Source organism: Nesoenas mayeri (genome assembly GCF_963082525.1).
Source record: "Nesoenas mayeri genome assembly, chromosome: 14".
NCBI lineage: Eukaryota > Metazoa > Chordata > Aves > Columbiformes > Columbidae > Nesoenas > Nesoenas mayeri.
This window is the reverse complement of record NC_137556.1, coordinates 6772612-6797573: the sequence shown is the minus strand read 5'-3', so window position 1 is coordinate 6797573 and position 24962 is coordinate 6772612. Positions and strand designations below refer to the sequence as shown.

Genomic DNA, 24962 nt, shown 5'->3' with positions numbered 1-24962 from the left:
GGCGGAGCGCGGCGGCGGCTCCCGGCTCTCGGCGCGGCGTGGCGCGGAGGAAGGGGCGGGACGCGCCTGGCTCCCGAGCGCCGGCCCCGCACAGCGCCCCCGGGGCCGCGGAGAGCCCGGCAGCCCCGCACCGGCCCCAGCCCCGGGGCACCGCGCCTGCCCCTTCCCGCACAGCAGGGCAGCGGCGGGGCGGACCACGGCCCCTCTCGGGAACTCACACGGGCGGAACCACGCCGGCCGCCTTCATCTCCCACCCCGCGGCTCCAGCCAAGACGGGGTTTCAGGGTTTGCAACGCCACCCGTGGGCTCACCGGGGTGAGCTGCAGAGAAGCCCGGGCAGGGCAGCGAGGCCGGAGGCGGCTGCACAGAGAAGGTTTCAGCACACCAGGAGTTTTGGAGCCGGTGGCTTCTGTTTGCACTGACACGAATTGGCGTCAGCCATGGGATGCGGGTGTTCAGACACTCTTTGGCCTGTTCTTCACACTGGCCAAACTGCTTTTAGTAGCCTTTTGGGAATGGCGTTTAATTTTTAGGAGGGTTTTCTTGCTGAAATGCGGCCCCACTTCTCACGGTTGTGTTTCTCTTCCCATTCTGATCCTAAAATGCCGCCAGTCCTTGTGAGGAGATGCCGCGGGGCTGCGGCTGGACCTGTGCCTCTGGGTGAGGATGAAGCCCGAGGTGGGAGGAGGGCTGAGGCCATTGTAAGGTGTGAGATGCCAGAAAGGGTTAAGGAGAAAGTGGTGGAGGGTTTGTACCCGGTGTGGATCCCCAACTGCTGCCAGCACCTGCCCGTGCTCGGCTGAGGATCAGCACAAAGTGGCAGTGGAAGGTGGGAAGGCTCATAAAGATGGGGCATGAGGCTTGAGGGTTGGCTGGGCTGCTTCAGAAACCTTGTTACTCTCTTGTTTTTCAGGTTTTTGAGATTTACTGGCTTAGGAGAGCTCTGGTAGACTATATTATTGAATGAGGGAGGTTTGGGGGGGGTGTCTCATCTTCAGAGTAGGATGAGAGAAAGGATGGTGGTCCCTGAAGATGTTTGTGTGTCTGCTTTGAGGTGGTTTGTTGTGTTGTTGGTGGTGAAGAGCTCATAGAGCTGCTTGGGTGGTGGTATTTCCTGACCCTATGCTGGGCTTCAGCATCTTTCTATTAAGAAGCCTAATGTGTAGCAGGAAAAATAACTGGGGTGTTTCTGGTTATTTGCTAGCACATCAACTAGAGCTGCATCCTGGGATGTTGGCTGGCCTTGGCTAACCCTTCCCCTCGCACTGAGCTGATGCTGAAGAGGCTGAGCCCCTGCCAGGAACACTAAGCAGAATGGTTTCACATCCTGTAGTATTCTAGCTAGGCTGATGACACTGCTCTGCCTAAGATGGGACACATCTTTAAGGTTCCTAGTGTCTCGTCTCTGACATGGCCATGGCTAAGTTTTAGGGTAGAGATAAGAGAAGTGATGCTGGGTGGCTGTGAACAACATTAAAAGCAATTCTCCTTGTTCTTGATAGGTTTACGGATCATGTTATTGTGCATCCTCTTTTATCTCCAGAGTGCTTTTGGAATAACAAATCTGATGTTTCACTTGCACCTCCTTATCCTTGGGACCAATGTCCTCTTCTCTGATGCTCCAGTTCTGTTGGTCCCTTCTCACTGCAGGGGGCTGGACTAGATGGCCTTTGAAGGTCCCTTCCAACCCAAACTGTTCTATGATTCTATGATGCAAATGCCTTTCCTTCTGTTGCATGGGTGGAACGAGGCCATTCGTTTTCATGCCCATAGGGACCTTTTGTTGTACTGACCTTTTTATAAAAGAGGCATTACCCATTCCTCTGTTGCTCTGGGAAGAGGTGCCTGGGGTCCCCATGGCAAAGTTTATTTTGGACGGCTCTAGTGTTGGGTCACTGGTGTCATGTTAAACTTTGCAAAAGTTTGCGCTACTGATTTATGAACTGGCAGATTGCAATGTGGCTTAGTCTATAAATAGCTGGGGTGTGTGGGGTGAAGGATATTAATGCTGAGCATGGCCCCGTGCCAGTCCACTGTATCTCTAGCTGCAAGGCATAGCCAGGGGGATTTAGGCAGCATGCAGGGATGTGGTGGTGGTGGGGAAGGAAGTCACTTTTATAGGGTGATATACATCTCCGACTGCTTTGTGTCATACATTTGGGATGGGACGTGACACAAACAAAGGGAAAGCCATGGCCTTCTGGGAGCTGGCTGGCTCAAGCAGACTGCCTGAGTCCTGCCCCACATCTCTGCTTGGGCTTCCTAGACCAGCACCTGCTGGCAAGGAAGGATCTGTGACCCTCAAAGCCTTTCTCCTGCTTTGCAGGAACACTTCGGCATTGCAACGTGGGTTAGAAAATGTTCTTGCTTGGCTTGTCTTTCCTCTGAGGCAGATGATCCACCTGTCTGCTCTGCTCAGAAGTTGTGAAGGAAAAGCAGGCTCATGAGCATCCTGGGGATGGGCAGGGGAAGCCAGCCCGTGTTTCTCTAGCCTGGAGATGGTGACCACCATCTTCCACCTTGCATGAGCAGCTGGGCTTGTTCCTGGTGGAGGTGGAGGCGGCCTCAGCTGCAGTCTGCACAGGAGCCCTGTCGTGCGAAAAGCTCCTTTTATCCACCCCCACCGGTGATTTCTCTCAGGTCAGTTGATCAGTTCTGCCAGGACCGTGGCTGCCCTGGCCTCATGCTCAATGAGCACCCGTGGTGCATGTGAGGCTGTGACAGGCTGGAGGAGGCACCGCCATCAAGGGGGAGCCCATGGCCTGTTCACTGTCTCGGGCCTGCAGCCCCCGCCCCATGGGGGGCCGGAGACTGGCTGCCCCATGTTTGGGGATGCAGCAGCATGGTCCGCCACGCCACGCGGCCGCCATGTTGGGGACAGTCCCCTTCTCTCCAGCAGGGGGTGGTGCTGGGCGCGGAACACCGCCCCTCGTGGCGGGCTGCCTGTCCCTTTAAGAACGCTGGAGGTGGCCTGTCCGTCAGGACCCGCCGCGCTCTCCAATTGGCCGCCGCGCTCTGCGCCGCACAGAGGGGGCCGCCCCGATCTATAACGGGGTTTACCAGCACCTTCTCAAGGGCGCTGCCGTGCGGCTCAACCACACTACGGCGTCAGGCCTACCCGCCCTTCGCTCCTGGTAGCGCAGGTACCGTCGTCCTATTGGCTACAGAGAAATCCATCAGGTCTAGTCCCACCCCGGCAGCGGGAGCGCCACCGCCCATTGGTTCTGCTAAGTGTCGATCACTCTCACTGTCCCGCAGAGCCAGGCCGCATGGTTGGTAGGCTGAGCTGCCCCTCAGCTCTCCGCCCGCTGCTTTTCCCGCTGCGGACCAACTAGCATCCGAGTGAAGGCAAACGCCGTTCTCTGATTGGCTCAGCCGTCTCCCGCTGGGGTAGGCTGCGCGCCGGATATATCTAGCCGGCGGCAGAGCACGCCGTTGCGTGAGGTGCCTCTCGTCCGCCGGGCAGGCCTGTGTTGAAGCGACGCCTCTCGCTCTTGTCCCGCTCCGCCCGCAGGTGAGGTGGGGGGGGTCCGCGACCGCAGCGGGGAGCGGGGGGGAGCCCCTGGTGGGGTCGCGTTCTCTTGGGGACGGCTGCGGGTCGCACGCACAGGGCCTTGCCTGAGGTTCCCCCCCCGCGATGGGCCTCGGTCTGTGGGGAGAGGGGGCTGCCGTTGCGCCCCCGCGTTCCCGCTGCCGAGGCGGCTCCCGCTGCCCCAGTCCCGCGTGCGCGGCCTTCCCAGACCCGGTGTTGCTTTGTGACAAGCGCTCTCCCGTCCGAGCCCGGGGACGGGCTTTCACAGCCCCTTGTGGGGCTCTGGAGCGGGGCCCGCAGGCGGGAGGAACCTCCTGGTCCCGTGGCGGCCTCAGAGACTTCCGAGGCGGGCTGGGTCCGATGGCGCTGCTCGGGCAGCGGGTACTGAGGAGGGAGCGTTATTTGCGGGGTGTGGGGGGGTGAGGGGTGGCTGTTCGCGGGCCTTCATTGTGTGAGTGGAAATGTAGAGCTGGGAGCTTTGTTCTCGGCTTTACAGACTGTGGTGGGTTTTATCCGGGTTTTTTTGTTGTTGTTGGGTTTTTTAGGTTTTTTTTTTGGTAGCTGGACGTTAGGTATGAGACGAGCCAAAGCCTGGCGTGTAGCTGAAATAGCCCCTTTCAATAGTTGCAGATGGAGGGAGTAACACTGGGCGCTTACACAGGGAGGTCATCCTACCAGTGTATTAGATCGTAGGTGTCTCCCTTATTCTGGCTTTATAGATGAAGGGAGTTACAATTCGAGCAGAAGGAGAGTATGCATCTTACCCTGACTTACCGCATGACCTTGGCTGGATCCGAGATTAAGCCAAGATTTAAATGCAAAGCAGTGCTTTTATGAAAACTTTCCAGCCTCTTCTAAGGCCGTAGATAAACTTGCTACCCCAAAACACAGAAAAAAATGCCATACATATTTTAATTCTTGATCTGGATGTACTAATGTGTTGTTAATTCTTAACAGGCGTACCCGGTGACCTTTTTTGTTAAGGTTTGCATGCATAGAGTAAGTATTCTTTACAAAGAAAATGTGATTTTTTTTGTTTTCACACTAGGCTGAAAGCAGCCTTTGCAGCAAGCCGCCATGTTTCCAGTGGATACTATTTTTGTCTGGCCTGTGCTCTCACAGTCAGAAGTGACAGCTTTAGGAAATGTGGGCACTGCTATCAAGCTCTGAAAGCTAATGCTTCCAGGTGCCATAAATCAAATGTGGCGTGTGCGTGTTGGATTGTTTTTAGCTAACAAGACTTTTTAGATTGGTGGTTTAAAGAGAAGGGAGTGCAGAAACTGACAGACAAAAACTGCATTTCAAACCTTTTCTGAAATCTTTCCATTGACCAAGTGAAACTTCTCTCATTCCCTTTCTGTAAAGAATAATGATTTTGCTAAAGAGGTAGTTCTGTGATGTCGGTGGGAGGATGTTCACATCCTGTGAACTGAGCTCACCTTTTCCTGAGGTATCTCTGTCAGTAAACTTGATGTTGTGAAGTTGTGAGTCTAGCTTTAAAAAAAAAAAAAAGGCAAAAACCAAAAAGCTTAGTGCTTGGAACATATAGCTAAAGTGAAGCTTAGCTCTAAGTATTTATGTGCCTAAGGTCTTGTATCCTAATATTCACAGAGCATCTTTATGATGATGATCTTGCAACTTTTTTAGTAGCATCAAATGTTCCATGGAGTAGTTTGCCTGAAAGGCAGTGTTAAAACTTGGTAGCGAGTGTCATTGTACAAAACCTGTTAGAATCAAATCAACATTGGAACCTTTGTAATTGTGTATCTTATTTTTAAGTGTAAATCTTTTCTTAATCTTTTTTAAATGATGTAACCATCAGATGCTAACTAGAGATCTCCAGTTCTTGACTTATATGAATTAGGCAACCTCCTTTTTTTGTGATGATGTATTCTTCCAAGTGTGAATGCCTGAAATTGAAGGCCAGAAAACACAGTTAAATGTAAGGTAGGAGACCTGGTGGACAAGATTTCCTTTGTGTATGATGGTGAAGTGTAAATATCAGGATCCTTTTGTAGGTATTCTTCACATTTGCAGTCTAAGAAGGAACAAAAATACACAATAAGAGTTGATTGTACTGTGGTTATATAAGACCACTGCTCCACCGTTCATTTTGCTACTGCCACAACAGCAGCAATAAGTTCAACAAAACTGATACTCTTAAGTTTAAACATTTTAATTTTAAGCATGAAACATTTATGCACCTGATAAAAGAGCAAGTTCTTTGTTTTTTCAGAAAGCTAGTGGTTTTTGCTTTGCAAATTGTAAGGTGAATATATACAGAGGAAAACTTTTTAATGAAAGTAAAAGCAAAGATGGTGTTACTGTAAGAACATTGATATTGATGTTCATTAACAGTAGTGCCTATTGAGAGAGCAATTATAAGATTAGCATAAATGGCCTGTTTGAGTTAGAAAACATTAGAACTTGGACTACTTTGGCTAATGTGATGAGTGAAGAATCAAAGAGGAAATAGCAGTGGAGCAGGGCTGTAGTGGGGTGGTGCTGGTTGTTAGGCTGGCTGTGGTCTGCTGTGCTTGAAACAAACAAAAAGTGAAAACAATAGTTCTGTGTACAGGATACTTTTTTACAGGTGCCTGTATAAAATCTCCAGAGTTGAAGTAATTATTAACTTCTTGCTGAAACTGCTAATAGACTTGATAATCTCCTCCTACCTCATTGAGTAATTTAGAAAAAAAAAAGGAAAAAAGCCTGATCTTCAGCTACTCTAAAATAATCACTAAAACTTTGCAGGCAGTGAATATTATACTTGTCTGAGGTCCTAGTTTTGCAGTATTAGGTCTGGACCTCTTCCAGAAAGACATAGCTGATGGAGTACTACTTTTAAGAGCTAGAAGATTATGAACTGTCAGTTATGTGCAAATAATGGTATGGACCTGATTCCTTGCTGAGGCAAATGTGAAATACTGCATTTTAAAATGCTGGTGGCCATTTGCTGCTTTCATTGCTCTGTACTATTTTCTCTTTTTGCTTATGATTGGTATTAGGCTGACTCTCTGTTTTAAGTAACAATGTAACAAAGCCATGACAGATCAGCCCTTAGTGCTGGGATCCAGGCTATAAATGAGAATTCAGTGTCTTGCGTGGCTAAAATGGGTAGAGGTGAGAGAGCTGAGTCTATTTACAGGAACTGCTGCTTGGCATGCAGAAAATATTTTGTTAAATTTTAATCCTGGGGAATGAGCTTGAATTTCAGTGTAATGCCTATGTAGCTAGGTGTTCTAATCTGCCTCTTCTGACTGCTTATGAGTAACTTTTGCTTTTTACATTAAGAAACTGCAGTGGAGCCAAATGGAAAAATTTCAGACCTAAGAGAAGACTGGACCTGCTGCCAAATTCGAGTTGTTGGAGCAGCTCTTGGATGTCAAAACAAAACCTGTTCTAATGGCAAAATCATAGAGTTTAAGAAGCTACTTTATAATGAAGCAGTCTGAAGAGCAGTATAGGCATAAAGCTAATTGTTATTTTTCATTTAAAAAAATGAGTAAACAAACCATTTGGACCAGCACTTACCCTACCACCCTTTGACGTGGAATTTGCATGGTGAAAATGTAATTTTACAGAAAAACATTACTTCTAATTGTAGGGAAAATGAGGTTGGAATAGGTCCAGTTAGAAATTGGAAAGTCCTTCACCCAGGTGTGGGGAAAAGCCCATTTAGGATGATCTAATTTAGGAATATTAAAGAGTGTAGGAGTATTTCTGTGAATTCTCAAGACTTTGAGTTTTGAGAGAACTCAGTTTTTCAAGAGGAGTTAATTTTGGACTTCTGTCAAATTACAAGGGCCATTTTTTTCTGTAATGCTAATTGCAACATAGCTATCTTTTTGTGATGAGACTACTTAGGCTCAAAGCAGATCATCTTAGTCTAACTGAAGCAGGATATGAGCAATTCCCTGAACTGTTTTAGTCCACAAAGGAGAGGGGATAGGGCATGTTCCATTCATTTTGTAGCTGTTTACCTAACATACCTGGTTACAACTTCTCAGCAGTTGAGAACTTTACGTCTGGAAGTGCACATAGGAGTTTGTGCATGTACAGATTACTGTGACTGTCTTGGGGCAGCCTTTGTTGGAGGATGATCAAATTGTCTATATGTGCTTTAAAAATAAAAATATTGACTGACCTGTATGGCAAGACACACTGCAGGTGAAGCTGTCTCATGAAAAATCCTCAAATAGTGATTTAGCTTCGGGTTGTACTTCTGAGACTGCAGGTCTGTTTTTCATGATGGAGTCCTGGGACAGGAGGAATTTACCAGAGTAGGTATAGGTCCAGGGCTCTCTTGCCTTTTGGGCATCTAGAAGTATAAGAGATTAAGATGTCTAATTTAGTGCTTTGGTATTTTTTGGTTTAAGGCAATAAAGCTTAAATAATGGGTACTTAAATTTGTGTGTTCTAGAGCTTCCACCTTGCTTACTCTCTATCTCCTTTATGTAATGAGTAGGAAACTTCTAGTGACTTGTTGAGAGATGCAAAGCTGTGTTGAGACATCTGAGAAGACAAGCATTTCACTTCCCCTATCATAAATCTGTAGTGTACATTATTGAAACAAAAGTAAGTAATGAACTGCATGTGAAACTCTTATGTTTGTAACATATGAAGTAACTTGGATATGTATCTTCTAAGTTTGTGTATTTTTTTCGTGTGACACAGTACAGCAAAACTCTCTTAAAGGTAATGATGCTAAATACCTTAGCTGCAACCTAATGGGGAACTCCAGCTATTTGGCTACTGAAAGGTGACCCTTGCTGGGTCGTGGGCACACGGCAGCTGTTACAAACATTAACTTACAATAAAACCTGTTCCTTGCTGCTAATTGTAAGCAAGGATGAAAATGCTAACGCTGCTTTTGCAGAAATGCTATCTTCCCTTTGTATGGCTAGTGATTGTGCTGCTGAGTAGAAGTGATGTGTGATACAAAGTAGAAAACTGGAAGCCTGTAGAGACAGCTTTAAAAAGGAAGAAAAAAAATTTAAAAAAACAACCCTAAACCCACACCATAATAGACCCAGCACTTAGGGAAGGCTAAGTGTTTTCAGGGGAGAATCCAAGAAGAACAACTTGGTGAGAAATTCTCGTGATATCACTTACCTTTAATCCCAAATTTTTAAGGTTCTTCCAGGTCAGTTTCTTTTTTTTCTCCCCTTTTAAACAGGACTTTATTTGCCGTTTATTTTTGGATGGTAGATGGACCTTTATGCTGCTAGCTGCAGGAACAATATCTAGTATTTTTTGCCTTCTCTCTTGCTTGACAGAGCTGAGCAGTACAAGAAGCACTAAATTTTGTCTGCAAACTGACAGACTCTGTGGTATCCATCAACTCATGGATCACACTTGGGTTTATTAGCAAAAACATAGGCAGACTTCTAGAATGACAGCTCTTCTGCAGCAATTCATGGTTTATTTGTATTCTTGCAGTGTTTGAAGGGCTGTGCATTGCTGCTGAGTAAGGCTTCCCATCTGCCACTGGCAAGCAGTACTAACATGAGCAGTGTTGAATGTAACTCTGAATTATTTTTTTAATCTTGTAATGAAAGCTGTTTTCTTGTGCTTAAATTTGGATTGATTCCTTGGAAAATAGTTAAGCTTCTAATTTGTTTTTTCTTATCAATCTGTTGGTGTAACTCTAGCTTTTCTGTAGCATTGCTCATTGGTATGTCTCGAAGCTTCAGAAAGGAGTTCAGGTGTTGCTCTGCCGTTCTCCAACATCAGGATAATTTAGTACAGAGAAAACTGTTTGCCCAAGGATGCAGCGTTCCAGTTGCTGCGTGATTATTTTTTTGGTAGGATCCAGCTCCTTGGAACACCTTGAGTACCCCACTGCCTGTCTCTGTAGGTTGCGTGGTTGCCACACAGTAGACACTACTTGCTGTAGTGAGTGGAGAAACAGCTGTGGTAAGTTTGAGGATCCAGATCCATGTTTTGTTAGGTGCTGGTTTTGAAGATTATTAATAAAGGCTCCTTTGTCTGCATATGTCTAGCACTTAGCACTGCTCTGATTTTGGCTGGGGAGTACCTGCTTCTGGAAGTTCCTAGTGAATACATATTTCTTGTGGACTGTCTTAATATTTCCAGGAGATACTGGTTAAGAGTTCAGTGCAGGTAACCTCACAATCTGTTCCAATTTTATTTTCAAATATTTCATTGAATAAGTTATCCCATCATTTAGCTTTCAGGCTCTGAATTACAAGTGTTGTGCCTCTTGTGGAATAGTGCTGCCTTTAAGATATCTTATTTCAGACAATAATTTCCTTCCAAATCTGTCAAAATACAGAAAAGGTGAACTGTCTCTGACTGCTGCATAAAATACAGGCTGCATTGCTGTGATGCTGTTCCCAGTGACATTGTCTGCTTCTGCATCCAGTGGGAGGCAAGTAATGAGACCTGCTTTTTAAAGATTAGTGTTCTGTGACTTGTGTTACCTGTCAATTTGAGGTGCTTTTTCAGCACTTTGTAATTTAGGCTTGGGGTCAACAACTGGCTCTCCTTTTGTTTTCCTCAGTTTAAAGCTGTCTTACACCAAGATCTGAGATACCCTTCTTGTTTTATCTGATATCTTGTAGTGTTTTAAATATGCATTTCTTTCAAGAGGTTTACATTATTCTTCCTACTTGAGCAAGCTGGTATAATGCCATAAATCCCCAGCTGACATGGTCACTGGAATTTCCCTAGTGATGCAAGTTTAGTTTGTTTGGTCTTTGTTGTTCACTCTAATATTTCATATCATACTTCACACAGGAAGTACTTTTTTTTAGTTAGCAGCACTAGCAGATGTTAGTAATGTAAAATGTATGGAAAGTTGGAATTAGCTAGATTGTTTTGCTTCTGTTGTTTAACTTTTAATCTAGATGGTGCCTTTGGAGGCTTATTAAGAGTTTTTTTTTCTTCTCTAGGGCAGCAGTAGTAACTGCTTCTAGTGCTGGTTGCTCCATATAGATAAATGGTTTGTGGATTTGAACGTGCTCACCTGTTGCTAAGCAACTTGAAAAAATCCTAAATGACACTTAATTATACAATCCTATTAACTATTGACCAGACCTTTAATGTCTAGCAAACTTGTTGTCTGCCAGCTTTGCAGTGAGATGTGCTTAGATATGGACACCTCTTTTTCCATATGAGATTCTCACAGTGTTTCTTAAGTTTTCATAAAGCCTTTTTATTTTAAGGACTTAATTGATACCAAAATTACAGAGTAGAGTTGTGTAAAAAGTTTGATCTTCTGGCTTAGAGGGGAAAACATCTTCATGTGGGTAACGCATCAATTGTACTGTCAGAGTTGCTTTTGTATAGTTAAGTTGCAGAAATGAAAGATGTAAATTATATTTCATAGAAGCTAAGGTTGTTGGAAACAATGTAACAGCTGTGAGAATACTTTAGTTAAACCTGTAATTAAAAGGATGGAGGCATGACATGAGTATTTGGTATCCTGTAAACTATCAATTTATAGAGATGCTCAGGAATCTTGTACCAAAGGAGTCACTTTGTAGCACACGAATAGCCAAAAGAGAGTGTGTGAACTGCTGTGAGGTTTTTCCCTGTAACTGCTGTGTAATATTCCAGTCAAACAGAACTATAATGCATTGTAGTAACTTTGGATTTTTTGAAAATGTTTCTTGTATTGAAGTGCAAGTCAAAAATATGGAAATGAAGATGACAGAGAACAAAGGCCTAAGGATAATGGTAAACAAACTGTGGCCTGTTTAGAATATGCTTCAATGTAAATTTTAATTTGTATTTCCATTACTACTGACATTTTTGTTGACAGGAGGTGTTTAAAATTGCCACACACTTTAGGAAGTGAAGTTTGGGATTTTCTGACTTGCACGTTTTATTTCAGTGGAGTCTGGTCCTCTGGCTTGTTATATTAAGCTAAGTGGGTTATGCAGTCACTGTGTGTCCTGAGAAGCTGAACATTGTCTGATGTACACTAAAGAGAGGGGTTTTTTTTTGTTTAGGGAGTCTAGTAGAAAAAGATTAAGACTAAACTCCTTGTCTGCTTTAGAAATAAAAAAAAATTGAGACAGCAAAGTTTAGTTCACTTTCATTATGAGCTTGAGAAAATACTAACCAATGCTAGCTGTTAGGTGTTCTTTTGAGTCCATTTTTCTGAACACTAATATGCTAATGACTTCTGTGGACCTAAATCTGAATTTGCTAACACAGAATTTACATAAATGGCTCTAATTTACATAACCGTACTGTAGAAATTCAGTGCCTGGCATTGATTTTCTGCCAAGTAGGAGCATTGTAACAGATGGTGGAATTTTCCATCAGCCAGGTGATAACCACTGTAAAGGAGGTATTTGTCCTCCCGTAAGTCTCTTGGCTTAAGAAAAGGGCTCAGTTATGTTGCAGAATTGCTCTAATGTATTTGTTATAATTTGAATTATCCAATTTGTTTTACCTATATGGAGTAATATGAATGCACGTTTGAATGAATCTTCAATTATCTGATTTTTCAGATTTTCCTGTCAATTTTTACCCTTTCATCATTATCACAATTGACAGGAAAGTATATAGATAAGCTTTTCTCAGGAGTAATGTAGTGACATTCAAGCATTTGGTTCTATTATGCTCTGTCCAGTTGTAATGCAGTATAGAATATTTGGAGCTATTCTTAAGGAATAGTGGAGTAGTGAGTTGCTCATGAGTGGTAGGGAGGAAATATTCTCTTTGGAGATGCTTGGCTCCTGTTGTTCAGGTTGTGCTGGCTGAGGACAAGAACAGTTGGCAACTGGCAGTGTAGCAGCAGGTGCAGGAGGAGTAAAACCAGATTGTTGTCCTGTGATTAGGTCATGTAAAGGTTTTTCCCATTTATTTTCAGATCCATTTAATGAAAATTGGGTGTTCTATTCCTCTTTCCATTTTAAAAGTTAGTTCTGATTATTTTTTTTTTTACCCTTAGCACTAGGCAAGTCCTCTGATTTTTAGTGTTGTTTTTTATCATGTGAATATGACAGCCACAATCAGCACAAGCCACTTTACTTTCAGTGTGTCTTCAGTATGGTGTTGGCATGGCTCAGAACAGCATTGATCCCATGTGCTAGTGGGTTGATACAGGTGAGGGCTCTCACTGAAGAAGAGAAATCTGAAAGAGTTTAGGTGCATGAGCTGTTGAGATTTGAGTGCTACATACAGGTAAGTTCATCATTATGAGAGGATGTCAAGCTTTTTACGTCTGTATTATAGAAGCAATTGAAAAACTGTCTCAAAAGAGCATGATTCAGCACTTCACAGAATTGAGTAGGAAACCTACCTTTTGACATCTGTAGCAATAAGCTTGAATTCCAGGGGAAACCAGTCTTCACAAAGAAATTAAATGCACCCTCTGCACCTTCCCCACTCTTCCTACACACCTTCCCACCTAAAAAAATAAGCAACATGTATATGGTCTTTATATAGAGCTCTTGTCTTACTCCAAACAGTGATCATGGGGGATGTGGTCAGACTCTTTCTAAATGTAAACTAGCAGCACAGAGGCAAGTTTAACTGATGTGGAGGAATTAGGTGTTACTTTGTCGGTTAAGCTGACTGAATCTAAAAGCACAGGTCTTGTCTGTCTGCTGTTTCTAGTCCCACTGCTTTAGGGTTGTCATGCTCCTTGTAGTGATAAAGCTTCATGAGTGCTTGGCAGGAAACAAAGTTAAATGAGGAAATGGGTAGCGGTACCCACAATTTGGTCTTACTTTACCTGTGATTTTTTTTCTTATTGCTTGATAATATTTTGTGGGGATGTAATTTTACATGTACTAGAAGGCAAACATGTTTGTATCTTTGAGGTTTTTGTCACTTCAGACTGTCCTGGGCCTTAGACATTGCCATTTCTAGTATGTTCTTACTACAATTCAAAGGCTTCTTCAAAACCACAGATAGTGGGAACTTCCTAAAATGAAAGTGGTCTACAGACTCTGAGCAGTTCCTGTGGGCCAGAGCCAACCATGGGACTGTCACCTTCTTTCTACACAGTTAACTCTTGAAAATATCTTCAAACAAATGGAAGCTTCTGAATGTACTGAGGAGCCTTTTTCAGTTCAAGATCAGATTTGGCCTTATCGTTTCTGCAGGTTACCATGTAAATAACATTGCCTTGTGTGGTGGTGATACACTTCCTACTAAAAGAGAAGGCTCTTGTGTGTATGCGTCCTCGAGCCTGTCAGATCTTTCTCCCCTGTGTTTGAACTTAGAAAAAGTGCATTTAAAAAAAACTTCAGTGGGTAAACTTTGCATTAATTTTATTTTTAAACTTAAAAAGTGAAAAAAGTGTGTATGTGTAGTTATGATAAAAACAGAGCAAAACACATTGATGTATGCAAAACTAGCAATTATTGTTGTCATAGTAATAGCATTCTAGTTATGTCTTCTGTTTCAAACTTTAAACTTACCTCCCAGGGTAGGAACTTGTGTACTGTGTCTCCATCTAAGCTGGATGCGGTGTATGCGGACCATTGCTGGGAGTTTAGGTGTTATCACATCCTCAAATATGTTATCTACTGTTTTGCCACTGTGGTTAAACATTGCCTTGTGTCTTTTCATTACAGTGGTGTTAGACCACAATTTGAGACACAAGGAATTTGCCTGATTGATACAGACTTAGCTTTATCCAAAATACCAACTCCCATGTTGTCTTTTTTTGTATGTTATTCTCTTTGGGGTTTGAAGCTTCTGGTTTGCATTTCTGGTACATCCAGCAGTGTGGCTGTAGCTTCCTTTGCAGGCCTGTATACAGCGTGCTTTTGAAACTGTCGCAACACTAACCTGGTAGGTCACCTCTGTCTCTTGAAGCTCTAGTCTGGTGTCAGTTCTTAGCATTTGAAAGACTACTTCTCTGAAATTCAGCAAATATAAAGAAAGTGTCAAACAAGATCCTTGGATGAATTTGGAACAAGGCTTAGTGCAAGTATATGGGCTGCAATCTGTTTTTCTTTTCCTCTTAAACTGCTCAGATGATAGTTGTGGGCTACTCTGTTCACCCAGGATACAGGATGCTGTTATGAACAGTGACAAAAGAAAGCTTGTCCTAATGTTAACTGCCTAGGCCTGAACTTTGCAGACTCTATCTGAATTAGTCTCTGCTAGAGTACTAATTATTTTGACCCAAATTGCTTTTTAGAGGATCAAAGTTAGTAGTGTATTGGTTTTGATTTGCATGACACACCTGAAGTATGTGCATATTGAATTTAAATACCGTGTGTTTAGCAAAGTGACGTGTAGGGGAAGGGATTGGGGGTCCGTAACGGGGAGAAAGTTCTCAGTGGCTACATGTGGACTTTTAATGTCCTTTTGGTGACCATCTGCTTGACTCACTGCAGATAGTACTTTCACTCGCTCTTTATTGTCAGCACTATGGGGCCTGAATAATTGCAGGAAAATTAGTTATCGTACATAGTCTGCGATACATCAACAGCAAAACTGTCTACTAAGCACCTATTCTGCTACCTGTTCGTACAACTGAGTATGAAGCAGGAAATCTATTGTTTCTGTATTATGTAGCAAGAATATGCTACAGTGTTTATCCCTACTGGTTTCAATCTTTTTTTGTATGAGTTTGAACAGTGTGTGTGAGTATTTGAAAGCAAAGAAACATAGGAATCTGCTTTGGCTTTGACTGATCTAGACTGAAAATACATGTTGTATAATCTACCTGCAAAGACTTCCTTTTTGTGACTTACAAATCCATGAAAATTAGGTGGAAAGTACCTAGGTTGATTTGTCCCTGGGCCTAGGTATGGGTGGTACAGTTCCTTTGTCTGGTCTTCTGGATTTAAGTGAGAGGTGACTTGGTAAGTTTGGTGGAAGCAAGGGAAGAGCAGGATGCATTTGTTTGTAGCATAGTAATTTTAATATATGATATGATATTCCTCTGCAGCATTTGTCATTCCCAAGCAAGGAGGGCTGTGCTGCTGATAAAAATAGATTGGACTTGTTCTGACCTTTTAAAAATGGCCCTAATACACTAGCATAGGCTTTGCCTTGGAACATCTGACTTTTAATTCTGATTGTGAAGTCAAGTGAGGTAAGTAGAACTTGGATCGACTGCGAATGACTTAGCCACTTAGCAAATCCTCTTGAAGAACCATACTTGCTTGCTGCCTGCTTTTTACTGAGGGTATGAAGGATAATTAAATGCTGGCATGTTATGAGGTGATCTCCCTTGGCTGTGCAGCCTTTCCCACCACTGGTTTGGTACCCAAAGGTCTTCTCCTCAGCACCAAAAGCAGACTCTGAAAACGCATCGGTTGAACTGTTTACTCTGGCAAAACTGCTAATGAGTTCTGTTGTGTGCTTTCCACTGTGATTATGCTACATGTATGTGAACAGCAATGTGAGATGCTCATGTTTTATGAAGCTTTTGATTTCTCCATAGTTTTCAGTTGACCAAAGAAATGGTGATGGAGAAGCCAAGTCCCCTGCTGGTCGGGCGGGAATTCGTGAGGCAGTACTATACTCTGCTGAACCAAGCACCTGACTACTTGCACAGGTAAAGCTCTGCTTCACTTCATGATCTGTGTTTCTTTGTATATTTCTTAATTTATGTGTTAAAATTGGTGAATGAGCTTATTGCCATGTCTTGGCTTGCTCCCCTGAATAGGGGAGTAACACTGAAAATGATGTATGCTTGTATATTGGTATATTTAAGTCATACCAGCAGCTCTTTCTGCAAGAAAAAATCAGAGGAAGTTAGGAATGTGCAGCAAACCACAATCTGTTAACTAAACAAACTGATCCTGTTTGATTTGACAGGTATCCTACATTTCTAGAACTAAGCTCATTTTTGAAGATATACTGTTTTGCTGTGCTTTGATTAGCTAGACAAGCCATTTCTGAAACCTTCCTTCTTCCAAACTCAGGAATGCTTATTCAGAGTATTTTTGCACTTAGGTGAACAGCTGACCTCGTCCATTTGGGACAGAGGAAAGTTTACAGTGGAATTCGGTTCTAATCTTTTATCTGCTGGCAGAATGCAGGCCCATTATGGTTTATGATAATTTAACCTGTAATCCCTCAGTTACAAAATGGAAGATTTACCTGCAGTACTTTCTTTACTGTAGATTAACAAAGTAGTACCGTTGCTCAACCTTTAAACGAGAACTTGTGGGGAAGCCTTTGGCATCCTGGGTGTTCAGGGTACTGTGTTGCTTTAGGGATGTTGTACAGAAAGGAGAGAATGAGGTTAGATTATCTGGCTCCTATGAGACTCTGGTATTGGCTGTTAGTGCTTGGCTGTCTGACATATCTGAATGCTACAGCTTACACAGGAGAACTTTGCATTTTTCTTTACCAGCAAAACCCTCTACCCTCAAATCACTAACAGGATTGTGGAATCGTTTGGCTGTATTCCAATAGTTCAGAGGGAAGACTGCTTGAGAGTATTTTATTCATAGTGCACTTTAATGTAGAGGCTCAATGTTCTTACATAACACAGGTTAGTGTTAAAATATATCTTTCCAACAGGTTTTATGGAAAGAACTCTTCCTATGTCCATGGTGGCTTGGATTCAAATGGAAAACCAGCTGATGCAGTCTATGGGCAATCTGTAAGTGCTTAAACCCTACTGTTCTTTCTTTTTATCTTCTCACCTCTGGTTGAGAAGAGAGAGATCTGTGATCCATCCCCCTTTGTCCAAGTGCTTTCTGTCAAAAAAAGAGATAAAACTGTCTAACTGTAAACAATAGTTAGGCAAAATATGCTTCCTTTAATAAAAGTTCATGATGTAAAATTGCTTGCTAAGCAAACTTAAAGGGCATGCTGCCCAGCTTTCTCTCCTGAGTTAGAGATTATATTCTGAAATAGTGTTCTATATTTTTTTTCTTTGAGAGCTAACTTAGCAGAAATGGATTCTGCAGTATAATCTGTGTACTGTTGTTTCACAGGATATCCACAAGAAGGTGCTGTCATTAAACTTCAAGGATTGCCACACAAAGATTCGTCATGTGGATGCCCATGCTACTCTCAATGATGGTGTTGTAGTCCAGGTGATGGGAGAGCTCTCCAATAACATGCAGCCCGTGCGCAGATTCATGCAGACGTTTGTACTTGCACCCGAGGTATGCTGTGTTGAGTGCTAGGGTTATTATAGTGCTGCTTATACATCGGGATTCATGAGGCCTTTGTGGTTCAGTGTAAGAATCTGAAGGGTTAGACTGGGAAGGTAGTTTGCCAGAAAATTCAGCAGTAATGTTCTGCAAATTCCTCAGGAAATTACACTACTTTCGTATGGTCATGTATTAACCTTGACTGTCATAATTACCGTTTTAAATATCCAAACTTTTGGCTACTAGGTATGTGCAATACACATTTTTCTTATGAATCGTAGTTGTTTTATCTTTGACTTGCGTTCCTAGCACTGGCCCTCTTAATGAAAAGAACTCATAGAAACAGGAAAATGCTTCTTGCCATTTGAAAACATGGGTTCTGGACTTTCTTGTATGAAGTGCCAACTTAGCATTTGAGGTGGCTTTTCGAAAGAAACCTTCTTGAACAAAACAGTTCACAAAATTGAAAATGATAGTGGAAGAAAGGATTGCAAGATCACTTTATTTTTCAGTTTGGCTTGGATACTTTAGACCCCAGAAAGTTCTCACTCTTCCTTTTTCAGTGTTGTGAGTTATTGGAATTAAAAGAAATAATATGATCATTTCCCATTGTTCTATGCATACTTGACTTGCTAGTATAATGCATCTTCTGTGTCTTCCTCTGAATAACATACGTTTTGGTAAAGGAGGAGAGTTTGAAGGAGGAAATCTTATGTGGGAAGGATGATTTACCTAATCTGTTCTTGTTTTCTCATTATTTCAGTTTTTGCATTGCTGCAATTGAAGTAATTAAATTGGTTCATCCCTTTGATTTGCTTCTAGGGTTCTGTTGCAAACAAGTTTTATGTCCACAATGATATCTTCCGCTATCAAGATGAGGTTTTTGGTGACTCTGACACTGAGCCTCCGGAGGGTAAGTAGCAGGAATTTTTGTATTTGTTTCTGGCTCTGTAATAACACTCCATTCCCAGACCTGAGGAAAGGTTCTTGCTGGAGAAGGCAGATGAACATTAAGCTTTGTTTTTTTCTTTGCCAGTAGTTTCCTTGCACTGCAGCAAGGAGTTGTGACATGCAGATGATGTTATTTTTCTGGTGTATTATTTTTCTATTAAAAGAATTGTAAAGCTTATTTTAGCAGTTGCAGTCAGATTTGTAGGCTATAAATCTGCTTCTCTGAAGTGTTTGGAACATGTTGTTTGAGCTTGGTCGAAAGTGAGTACCCTGAGTGATTGCAGAAGTACAAGGAGATGTCTGTTGCATCATGATAGTGCTTCCTCTGTGCTCTTCAGCGGACTTCACTTGCATGTTGTGGAAGATGACGTGCTTTAAACCAAGTACTAAATATATATGTGGTGTGTTTTCCTTTCTAACTTCATTTAGAATCAGAGGAGGAAGGGGAAGAACCTGAAGAAAGACAGCAGACGCCTGAGGCTGTTCCTGATGATACTGGTGCTTATTATGAGCAGACTGTCAGGTAATATCTTATTAGATGAAATCAGATATTGTGCAATATAGACTGCTTGTAGAACAGGTCAAACACATGTATTACTACTTAGTATTTTCCTCTTTGACAATCTGAAGATTTCTGTTTATTGGACAGCTGAAACCAAAGTGCTGTTAGACTAAATGCAGAGACTTTGAATTTTCAGTAGATGTAATGCTTTTCTGCTCTATAGTGTAACAATGTGAAATTCACATGCTTGTGCAATGTGGCCTTATTTAAACAGATTTGCTGTGTTCTTCATTGTGATGTGCCCAACTTCTGTAGTGGACAAATAGCATTTCTTATGGCCCAGTAATAGAATGAGATATGATACCACCTCTTTTTCTTGCTTTTTGTGGTACTAATAGCAATGACATTGAGGAACACCTGGAAGAGACAGCTGCAGAGGCAGAACCTGAGCCGGAGCCAGAAGCTGAACAGGAGCCTGAACCAGAGGCACAGGAAGAAAAATCTGAGCCAGTATTAGAGGAGTCAGCTCCAGAAGAGACTGTGGAAAAGAGTCCTTCCCCAGCTCCGGCTGATCCAGCTCCTGCAGTGCAAGAGGACTCCAGGGTAATGACAGCGGATGGTTCTTTTCTATGATGTGGTAGTTTCATCAGTATGTTTTACACTCCTGTTGTTTTACAGAGCACGATCCCTTCTATGGCAAGAGGAAAAATATCTGGAATTAAAATGTTTTAAATGCTTTGTAATTTCCCCCCCTGCCCAAATTGCTCTTCTCATCACCAGTTGGCATCCTTCCCATTAGTTACTATACAATAACAGGTAGTTGAAATTCTAGCTGGGAACTAATTCATTAACATATGCAGAGTTAAGGTAAGGCTTTGTATGTTTGATAGGTGTGGGAACTGTGGCAGCAGCCAGGCTCAGATCCTTCATTTATAAACAAAGGTGCTGGAATTCTGAACAGACTGCAACCAACATACTGAATTGGGAAAATAGGTGGAATGTGACTTCTGCCTGGGGATTTTTGTCACTCTTCAGTGTTAAGGGAGGCAAAAGTGGGCAAATGAGTGTTCAGGAAACCAATACTTTGGCTAACCTTGATGTGATCCTTGGTCTTAGACCACTGCTATGTCCTATTTCAACTCTGTGTAGAATTTAAAAATAGGGTGGAGTTGTGACTCTATGGCTGTTACACTGTCTTTTGAATTGAAAAGATTTGAAGGCAATTGTGGGGAAACACTCAGTGGCTGGATCCAGAATTTCAAGTACACATTGTAATTTGTTACTACTATCTTGTGTCTGTTAATGGTACTATCAGTAATGTTTCAGAAGAATAAGTGTCTGGAGTTGAGTTACAATTTTTTTTTTTCAGACATTTTCCTGGGCGTCAGTAACCAGTAAGAACCTCCCTCCCAGTGGAGCTGTTCCAGTATCGGGAATACCACCCCATGTTGTGAAAGTACCAGTCTCGCAGGTAGGAATCCAGAACTTAACGAAGCCTGTTAAATTGACTGACACAAAACTGAGATGGGGCAATATATGGTGAAATCTGCTTGCTTACAATCTGAATTTTCAGAGACTCCAAAGACTTTCATATTCAGTGTTTCATGATGGACTTCATATAAAATTTTATTCCATGACTTTGGGGTTGAAAAAATTGTTTCTTGTGGGGGAAAGCCGGAGAATGTTCATGCAAGTGCTGGATGTAACTGCTATGTAGAATGATTGCACCCTCTTAACAAGAGAGGCAACTTCTCTAATTTTTTTCTGCTGTCCGTGAATGAGGTTTTGTCATGAATGAGTTTGTGCAATACAATCCAGCTGTGTAATTGCAACTGCACTTTGGGCAGGTGCTTTATTGTATATAACTGTGAATGGGTTGACATTGAAAGTCTTAAGTGACATTTGCCCACATGAACTAACATGCATTTTGGCCACAGTTGGAAAGAACTATGGATTTTTTTCCCTTTATTTCCAAGTTAATTTATCAACAACTTGATAGTGAGCTCTTAAAAGCTGAACTCTACTGTTATGTTTGATTCTTTCCTCCTAACTTCTTTTTGAATTTTTACAGCCCCGCCCTGAGGCAAAGCCTGAATCTCAGACCCCACCTCAGAGACCTCAGAGGGATCAGCGAGTGAGAGAGCAGCGAACAAGCATCCCACCACAGAGGGGTCCTAGACCAAGTAAGATAAGCAACAAAGAGTAAACTGTTTTCTGCAATATGATTAAACCTTTTAAAAATCTCATTATTTTGGTTATTAAGTCAATGATTTCTACTTTTGTGGATATGGTTATTTTAGATGATCTTGGCCTGAATGTCCAGCAAGCTTTAGAGCTGAATTTTGCTAGCATTTTGTTGAAGTATCTAGGTTTCTACTCACATGTTTAGCTTCAGTCAGATGATACAAAGCAAGCAGTTACAAACTTGTTAGGGTATAATGCTTACCTTTTACATATATGAATGGATAAATAGTGTGAATTCTGACTTATAAGGTGCTAATTCTGACCATGGCTTGCCTTTTTTGTTCTTTTTTTCAATTATTTGTTGCGGGGACTGGCCATTCTTAAACAAATTTTACTTTTCTGTTCAAGTTCGTGAGGGTGAACAAGGTGATGTGGAAACTAGACGGATTGTGAGATACCCGGACAGTCATCAGTTATTTGTTGGGAACCTTCCTCATGATGTGGATAAATCTGAACTTAAAGACTTTTTCCAAAGTAAGTTAATTGCTTTGCTGTACTCTTGGGGCTTGGGGGTTGGAGCCACAAGCGTGGTCAACAGAGCATTCTAATGTATGACCCAAGAACTTGGCTTTTCTCTTGCAGGCTATGGCAATGTTGTTGAACTCCGTATCAACAGTGGTGGAAAGCTCCCTAATTTTGGGTTTGTGGTGTTTGATGATCCTGAACCAGTTCAGAAGATCCTTAGCAGCAGGGTAAATAAAAATCTAGTCAGCGGTTTTTGGTCTGTGAATAACTGGCCATGTTTTTCTGATTCTTTCTGGTCCCTTTCTTCATCCCTTTGCCCCTTTCTTGAGCATCTTAAAGTAAGTGGGATGTCTTTCTCTCCTGCTACCAAGACTTGTGCAGAGGGGATCTGATATTTTTCATGCCATAAGAAAAATGAACTAGGATTCCGCATGGTGGCAGACTGTGAATTGCCAAGTATTCGTGAAAGCAGGTTACTGTTAATAGTTCAGTTCCTTTTCTGAAAGGTGTCAGAATGCTCAGTGTTAAGCCCCAGATTGCTTTTCAGTGCTACTCTTTTCACATCATCTTCTGTATCTTCTACAGTTGAAGCACAAGACTGGATGCATAGTTTGACTGTTGTCATTTTCTAGTAACCAATAATAAAACACTTTAATTTGCTTTCACGGAAAGGAGGATATGAGACAAGGTTGTTGTAGCAACAATTAAAGAGTTACTGGTGAGTCTTTAATGAAAATACCTTTTCTGCTTTTGTTGCAGCCTATCATGTTCAGGGGAGAAGTGCGCCTGAATGTGGAGGAGAAGAAAACACGAGCTGCCAGGGAGGGCGACCGCAGAGATAACAGACCACGTGGACCTGGAGGCACTCGTGGGGGGCTGGGAGGTGGGATTCGAGGGCCTCCACGTGGAGGAATGTCCCAGAAGCCAGGATTTGGAGCTGGAAGGGGGATCGGGCAACGCCAGTGAATGCATCACGGATGTTGACATGGTGGCGCAAACCCTTTTTCCTGCAGATTTGTGAATTTCAGCCTTGGGTATCTTGGAATGTGGCCCTAGCCTGTTATAGACTGCTACGTTTGATACTATTTTGGCCCCTTTTTTGTTTGTGTTATGGTTTTGTGATTATTTTTTCTAGTCCTTGTCCCAGATTCCAGCTTTGTGGAACAACCTCTTAGGAAAAGTGGATTTTAAAAAGAAAAGAACTGAATTTTCTTGTTCACCTCAAACTTACGGACTGGATTTTTTTTGGTACCAGTGGTCTTTCCTAAAGGAATGTCTCTTGATTTTTTTTTTTTCCTTTTCTTTTTTCTTTCCCCTTTCTACCGAATTTGGGTGCATTTCAGTCAGTGGAATAATATTTCACATGCATGCGTTCAAGAGCCTGTAGGAAAACATAGTACTTGGCAAGAATTTCAAGGGCAGAAAAACAAAACTATCGATTTATCCTTTGAGGGTCATACAAACATCCTCTGGTCTGGAGATATTGCCACTTGAAAAATTGACATTCACCTTTCTCTTTGTGGCACTGTAAAAGTGGAATAATGGGTATCTGTAGAATATTTTCTTTTGATACATGATCAAGGAAAGGAATTCGAACTACTGTTTTACCACTTTGAAATTTTGGATTGTGGGATAGGTTTTAAATGTCTAGAACTTGACTCTTAAAACACTTTTCCTGAACTTGTGAAATTTTTTATTGAAATAGGGAGGTTTTTTTCATGTTTAGTTTGTATTTGTATAAAAAAAAAAGCAAAATTGTTGTGCCTTCTATTTATCTCTCATTCCAGTCTTGGCAAATTGTTTAAAAAATAAAAATAAAAAAGGTCTAGATTTGCTTTATCAAGTCAAGAGTATGTTGGAGTTTTTCCAAGACGAAGAGGTTTTTCAGTCACTAGGTTTATACGGTGTAGAGGTGGTTATAGCTGAAGTTTTTAACACTTGTTCATCAGTTTGGCTGCATTGAAATAATTGAAAACAAGTACTTTTTGGATGCAGAATTTAATAATTTTGAGGCCAGGCAAACCCCATGACAGATGTCACAGAAGTAGAACTGAAGCAGAAGTACTTCTGTCACATCTTTTACGGTTCAAATGACTGTATGTAATGGAGTTATTTTTGCAGTTTGGGCATTAATTTCATCCGCTGCTTCTGCCAGACCTGAAGTGGATGGGTGGCATTTTTGTCAGAAGCACAGAAGATACCTGTCTGTCCTGATATTAAGAAAGGTGTTCAGTGTTCTCCATTGCCTCTGAAAGAAGATGAAATTGAAAATAAAATACAAAGCTGGGTAATTTCAGTCAGAGATCTTGTAAGATTGTACTGCATAAAGCAGCATTAATTCTGTAATAAGAAAATGAGTTTTGAGTCTACACCAGACCTTCAGAGCTCTTAGTAATATGAAAGAGCTGCTTAGTAAGTTTTCTTGTATGTGTGAGGGTTCATCGTTTCTGTTTTCTTGATTTATTAACATAGCTGTTGTGCATACGCACTATCTCTTGACATTTGCTTGCTTTAAAGCTGGAGCAAAGCTGCCCTTGTTCAAAGGACAGGAAGGTATTACCTGTTCCAGAACAGTCACTTTTGCCTTTTACTTGCCAAACCTAATGGTTGAGCCTGGTTATGCTAAATGTCAGAGTTTTGGTTTCTGTTTTATTTTAGCTTCATCTTCGAAGTTGTGTTTCGCTATTCGTCCCTTTCCTCCTTATGAACGTCTCTCAGATTGACTTGCTTCCAATCTGTTCCTGAAGACTAACATATCGTGGTGGATCAGAGGGGAGCTAAGTGTGACAGCAATAGCTGTGGTTATGTGCTCTCACAGCCAGCATACTGGAAGTACATACTGCTTCCTCTTGTGGTGGTAACTGGTATTTTTCTAATAAGTGAAAAATCCTTCTGCATTCTCTCTATCCGAATGACCATGAAGTGAAGATGTGCAATGGAAGTCTTTCTTTGTGACATTTTTTTCTTCTCACTTGTTGGGTTTCTGCTGGTTTTGATGTTAAATCCAAAGCTGCAGTAAGAGGTTGCACTTCAGACTTAATGAAGTGCTATTAATGGAAGCTTTTGTAGCTCTTAACCAAATCTGGAAAAGCACCTGAAAGCCTGAAACACCATTTCTATATGGGAGTTGGAGAGTTCTGGCTTGTTGTCTGTCTTGAGAAAGAGCTGAGGAATGTCAGTGAAGAATTTCAAAGCCTATAAGGTGAAGTGT

General features: G+C 42.1%; 1 protein-coding gene across 4 annotated transcripts; it reads left to right on the top strand.

Annotated features, from left to right (window-relative positions):
• The first annotated feature begins 3123 nt into the window (after nt 1–3123).
• On the top strand, nt 3124–23586 carry G3BP1 (G3BP stress granule assembly factor 1). 4 transcript variants are annotated; one of them, XM_080353184.1, is made up of 13 exons: nt 3180–3514; nt 4490–4531; nt 15921–16034; nt 17009–17090; nt 17428–17601; nt 18412–18502; nt 18970–19063; nt 19441–19645; nt 20412–20513; nt 21114–21225; nt 21635–21760; nt 21848–21978; nt 22511–23586. In XM_080353184.1, the coding sequence occupies exons 3-13, from the start codon at nt 15940–15942 to the stop codon at nt 22715–22717; spliced, it is 1419 nt and encodes a 472-aa protein (XP_080209310.1). In that variant the 5' UTR covers nt 3180–3514; nt 4490–4531; nt 15921–15939; the 3' UTR covers nt 22718–23586. The 4 variants fall into 4 exon arrangements, with proteins under 4 accessions (XP_080209311.1, XP_080209310.1, XP_080209312.1 ...); XM_080353185.1 differs by lacking the exons at nt 3180–3514; nt 4490–4531 and adding an exon at nt 3124–3143; XM_080353186.1 differs by lacking the exon at nt 4490–4531 and having other exon boundaries at nt 21869–21978.
• Nucleotides 23587–24962: the final 1376 nt, after the last annotated feature.